The sequence below is a fragment of the Muntiacus reevesi genome, chromosome 3 (assembly GCF_963930625.1).
Source record: "Muntiacus reevesi chromosome 3, mMunRee1.1, whole genome shotgun sequence".
In the NCBI taxonomy this organism is placed as follows: Eukaryota; Metazoa; Chordata; class Mammalia; order Artiodactyla; family Cervidae; genus Muntiacus; species Muntiacus reevesi.
The window spans coordinates 82,602,275-82,608,274 of NC_089251.1; the positions used below are offsets into that span (position 1 = coordinate 82,602,275).

General features: G+C 46.6%; 1 protein-coding gene across 1 annotated transcript in view; it reads right to left on the minus strand.

Annotated features, from left to right (window-relative positions):
• QPCT (glutaminyl-peptide cyclotransferase) overlaps positions 1-5,602 on the minus strand; it is a 29,680-nt gene extending 24,078 nt beyond the window's left edge. The window contains exon 1 of the mRNA XM_065927391.1: positions 5,395-5,602. Coding sequence (XP_065783463.1) covers positions 5,395-5,514 — 120 coding nt within the window. The 5' untranslated portion in view covers positions 5,515-5,602. The remainder of the gene's footprint in view (positions 1-5,394) is intronic.
• Between the last annotated feature and the right edge of the window lie 398 nt (positions 5,603-6,000).

Consider the following 6,000-nt stretch of genomic DNA (forward strand, 5'->3'; position numbering starts at 1 on the left):
ACAAGCCCCGTGCAGGGCCACTCAGACCAACTCACCGTGCTTCAGTCTCCCTGGCACCCTTCAGGACCCAAGGCAGTGAGGCTCGGGTCTCTTGGGGTCTTTGCCTTGTAGTGCTTTCTACCCTTGAAGGCTTTCCCCTTCCTCTTCACCTAGCTAACTCCTGCTCATTTCAGGGTGGAGTGTAGAGGTCTTGTGTGTCTATTTGTTTAATGTCTAATTTCATCCAAGATGTCAACGCCAGGAGGTCAGGAGCTCTCTCTCTTACTTTCCACGCTCTCCCCAGAACCACACAGCACCTGGCTCACGTGCCACACTCAATAATTATTGGATGAACTCATTAAATACGGAATCAACAAGTGAACTGTCTTCCTAAAATTAACTTCACTAAGACAGTATGTGCATAATAATAAAGTAAAATGGGAAAATATATGCCAAGTCAGCTGAATGAACAGAGATTATAGGGCCAGGAAAGACAAGTGGCTGCCTGCTGCAAAGGGACAGGAAGTGCTGTAGTTCAATGTTGGTAGACTTTGTTCTTTTTGAATTTCTGAGAGTCGATGCTTGTGATGTTTAGAGTTGAGTTGGCCTGGGAAAGTCACTGTGACAATCAAGAACTGCTGTGTCAAAGGCTGTCTGGCCAAGGACTCCTTTTCATTTACTGTTTATTACTCCATCCATCCCAGACCCTGGTCACTTGTCAGGAAGCACTTAACAGGAGGCTTCCTGTGTGCTGTTTTGGATCTGTCAGGAATCCTCTGGTCCTTATTAATTCCTGAATATTCAGGAATTAAGAGGAGAGGCACGCTTTTCCCGGGGCTGAGGAATCCAGGCAACTCCTTCGTTAGTTTTCAATACGGTGATAAGTACCCTCTTCCTTCTTATGAACCATACGGTAAAAAGTGATTGTTTACAACTCTCTCTCCTTAATATGAATTGCTTTATGTTTTGTAAGTCTGAAATTTTAATCATTATCTCTGCTGAGAATAACTACCTTGTAAGACAGTATATATGCCCACACCATGTTGATTAAAACACCTTTGCTCCATCAGAGCTTGGGTCCCCATGTCTCTCTCTCTCTCTCTCTCTCTCTCTCTCCTCCTCCCCCTCTCTCTCAATCTCTCTCTATTTCTGGCTGATTCCCTGGAGTGCAAAAGCCAGCTGGGTAATCCAGGGAATATCAGCCTCTTTCCTTCTTTCACTCTCTCATCGTCGACTCCAGACCACCAGGTTCTGGTCCAACAAAGGACCAACAGTCACTGTGGTCCTTTACTCCATGTCCACAGTGAAAGGAAATCAAGTTGATATTTAAATGGGCAATTTATATAAAGATTGCTGCCGTGGCCTGCCCGTTTGCCCAGTGGGGTATTGTTCCAGGACCCTTTGTTTTGGGCGTGTAAGATTCTCTGTTCAATAAATCATTGATTGTCTCTGTCACCATCTCCAGGCTCTTTCTTTGGCCTTGAAACTGGGCAACTACAAGGTTCGCAGACCTGCAAGGTGCAGTCCAACAATTCATGAGCCAAACAGGAGCCCGAGGAAACTCCCATGAGACCCAAGATGTTGGGAAATAAAGACTATGAGGAAGAAGAAAAATAGGTTAAGTAAATAAGTAAATAGGCAATTTATGGAGGCTTGAAATGAGTTCTTAAGAGATTTAAGGAAAAAACAGGAACAAAATAATCCTCTAGCATCACTACCTGTTACAGATACTGTGAATGAAACATGGTTGACAAACAGCACCAAACAATGCTTAATGGATGAGTAAAGGGTAAGCTCATTAGATAAGCCTATCGGTGCTCCTGAATACAGAACCTTACCTGTGTTGATCCTGTCTCCTGGGCTCACCCATTAAATGAACCTACTTCAGTAAAGAGCCTTCCCTCTCCCTGTCTCTCTGGGGGTAAAGATGCCTCTGTGAAATCACAGAGATTGAAAGCTAGAGAAGGGGAAACAGTCATAATCGGTTAATTGCCTAAGCCTTTCTATTCATTAAAGTCCTGAGTGGAGAACCATTTGATTTTTCCAACCTAAACAGCATTTGTTTGATTTTTATGGAGGCTGACTCTCAGAACTCAATAAATATAAAAATCTATGTGCAGCTGAGAGGAAGCAGTAAGAGGGGAAACCTGGAAAAAAAGTGCAAATTGGGCACAAGGACAGTAAATGAATGAGGTAAAACTGTGTTGAACTCAATGTTAAACGTCAACCCCAAACCACTCTAGGTTTATTTCAGTTAAAAGGCACATAGACAATTTTCCATTGGTACGGGCATTCTCGGAGGAATGAGTCTCTATTACAGCCCCTGCGTTACCTTTCCATCCAGGCAGAAAGGACAATAAGTTCGCTTTGGGTGACAAGAATCTTTCAGCTGAAAAAGTGTGAACCAGATCTCCTTTAGCATGTCGTCTGGACTAATCACACAGTGCCCGGTCAAAGAGGGTTTTAATTACATAATTTGTAGAACTGGCCCGGCTTGCAGATAGATTTGAGGTCCCACACCATTGAATTAAAGGGAGAACATTACAGAAGCATAGCCAAATCAACTCTAGTTTCCATCCAATATGAGCATCTCCCAGACAGCGCTCAGATTAACACCTGTGTCTACTCCAAATTCAACCCAGACAGCATTTACAGAACTCCCTCTGGGTCAGATGCCACTGATATGACAAATGAAGTTGTGGAACAGTTGAGAAGTGAATATAATTAAAGTCCTGTCTTCTTTATTGCTAGCAGCCCTCTATCTAAAAGCAAAGTAGTGCAGGTTTTAAAAACAACAATTTAGGGCCAAATCCCAGATCCTCACTTGCTAGCTATGACTATGGAAAGCTCCCGTATCTGCATAATGGATGTCATAATACTTACCGGTCAGATGTGAGAAGTTCAAAAACAGTACATTTTCTTTCTCCTTCTACCACCAACATGCAGGCTACCACTGGCCCCCTGCCCCTGCCAATGGAGTCTCCATTGCTGCTTTATGCTCCACAAGAATCATGATGGGCAGAGGGGTAGATGGCCAAGAATTTTAGAAACACAGAAGAGGGGAACCTAATGGGGTTTTAGAATATATGTGGTTCTAGAAGCAGAAAAACGTGACATGCCGGTGAGAGCAGTAATTCTCCTCCAGAACAATCCTAGAGAAGGACTCCTAGGTGAAGCCAACTCTCCTGTACAAGGTTCCTCCATCCTTGATATGACTTAAATTTTTCTTTTCTACTTTTGTTAATAACAAAGGAAAAATCTATCAAGTAAAATACATTGGGTCCCAGCTTTATGATAAAGAAAGTTTGGAAACCAACTAAACATCCAATAATAAAGGCATGGTTGAATTAAGGAAAGACGAGGACTCTTCAATTTGCCGCTGTAATGGTGGTCAAGGTTCCTCATCTGTAAATTGCGGATGAATATATCCTTCTCACTATGAGGGCACTTTGAGGTTCAAGTCAGATGCTTATATATAGAATCCTGATACCCAGATGCCAATGCCCCTAAATATATACCAGTGAGACCACCTGTGAATCAAATAACTTATCATACGACTTCCATGAAAAAACTGTTTACAGGTTTCAAACAAATCACAGCCTTCTAAACACAACCATAAGCTAAGGTTGAACTGTTTTTACATATTAGATCCCACTGGAAAAGACACACCTTTATTTCAAAGCAAAGAAAATGGATTTCAAAATCAATGCTTCCTTTACCACACCTCACCTTTTGGCAGACCAGTGTGCCAAGGGCACACCCCACATGATTAAAATAGCCAAATGTCATGCAGAACAGGAAGGCATGAATTTTAGTGTGGATTAATTCATTTCCCAGGCTGCAAATTGTACTTGACACCTGGTAGACCTTATTAAAGCCTGAGAGAGTAACGGGGTGGGGGACCAGAAATCAGGCATTGTCATGGCTGACTTTGTCATTTGCATCATTTGCTTGCCCCTCTTGAAAGGAAACAAATAGAACAGCAATTAGTAGCTTCTTAAATATAGACGAAATTCGGGCTTTAAAAGACATTTCTCAAAAGCTAGAGTCTCATTAGTTTAAAACACTGAAAAAAATCCAGCACCTTCTCATACCCACAAATACCTCCTGCCTGTAAATGATCCCTCAGAACAGCTCCTTCTGTCCCCACCTCACTTATTCCCATCCATTTCCATGGATCATAAAGACACATTTGGTGTGGCTCCACATTCTGGTAGTTAATGCCCCTTCCCAATTTCTGGCAGGAAGAAGATGGAAGTCTGTAACCCTGTGTTCATCAATGGACATTAGTCCTACGAATTCTCATGAGAAGCTTTTCTTATAATGAAGTTATTTGTGAGTCCACCACCCTCATCCTCCCCAGGTTCCCTGTGGCTAGTGATGTCCTTATGTAAGTGGAGCACCTTGTGGTCCTTGAATGGTGAAGCTATAAGTATCACCCAGAGAGCTGAAGTGGGCTATTGATATCATAGCTTGTGGCAGGCCAGGACCCACAGGTAAGCCAGGAGCGGTCCTGTGCATTCGCCCTGAGCCCTGTAAGTCAGTACTGGCAGACCACAAGCTTTTAAGACACCTGTTCAACAGCGCTGTCAAAGGTCATATCCCTTTACTTTACTGCTTTTCTTAGTATCTTTGAAACTATACCATTTTACTCCAATATCAATAACCTTTGCTTAAGTCCCTAGCAATTTTAGGAATTCAAATCTGTTACACAAGAAAAGAAAATAACTGTGAACCTATTTACTTCACACAGAGGGAACTTGCAAATCCCTTTTATCCTAAGTTCCTTACATGAAATCTCCACCTACCATTTTATGCATTTCTTTAACAATTGTCTTTTACTATCTTTTAACGAAAAAAAAAATACATTTTAAAGTAAAGTGGGTCTCCAAGTAATCTCCTCCTTTCGGCGCTGATCCGCTTAAAAATCTAAAACAGACAGTAACACACATCCGTGCCTGGAAACTTCAACACCGGGAGGGCGTCCCGGGATTCGGCGGCCGGCGCGGCGAGGGAGCGGTGGCACACCCCCAGGCACGCCCCGCACCTAGGCGGCCTGGAGCGCCGAGACGCAGCCCCCGCGTGTCCCGAGCGGGCGGATGCGCGGTGCTGCGCCCTCACCTCCCCGCTCCGCCACCGCAGGCAAGTCACACTTCGTGTGCCCATCAGTACCAGCATCAGACCGCAGCCGAGCGGAGCCTGGTGACATCACCCAGCTCCCGAGGCATCTCCAAAGCCTCCAGGCGGCCAGCGAGGCACGCTGGCGAGCACGCAGAGCCCCGACTCCTCTGGGCGCAGGGTTGGGGGACCTCGGCTCTGCCCCGCTTCCCCTCCTGCCCAGGTGGGGGTCGCGGGACTGAGTCCCCGCCCGCGCGAGAGCCGCCCAGATACAATCGCGCCGCAGCAGCCCCTCACCTTCTCCTGGGTCCAGTCTACCGCGCCCCGACGGACCCCCCGGACTGCCAGGGGTAGGGCGGCCACCACCAGCAGCAGGTGGAGGGTGTCCACGACGCGCGGGTCCCTGCCGCCTGCCATCTCTCCTGGGCTGTCTGGGTGCGGGTTCCTGGAGCTGCCGGCGGTCACGAGCCCGGGAACGCGCGTCCTTCGCCTTCCTCCTTCTCCACCCTTGGGTCGACAGCGCCCGCCTCTCCATCGTCTCCGGGTCGCCTCCCCGCCGCTCTGCGCAGGCCAAAGCCGCAGCTCTCCACCCACCACCCCCACCTTAGCAACCCGGGGACTGGGCTGTCCTAGGAGGCACGAGCTTCCGAATCCACGGGGACACACTGTCACTTCCTTGTCTAGGAGAGAAGGGACGGAGAGAAGAGACATGGAAGAAGCATCTTTACGATCTCCACTGCTGTGACGGGGAATGGAAAGGGGAGGGAAACCCTGTGAGGTTAAGAATTGTTTTCCCACGGCTCATTTAGAAGGGATGGACTGGGATCGCTATTTACCGAATATTTCTACACTGGCCAAAGGGCTTCCCTGGTGGCTCAGACGGTAATGCGTCTGCCTACAATG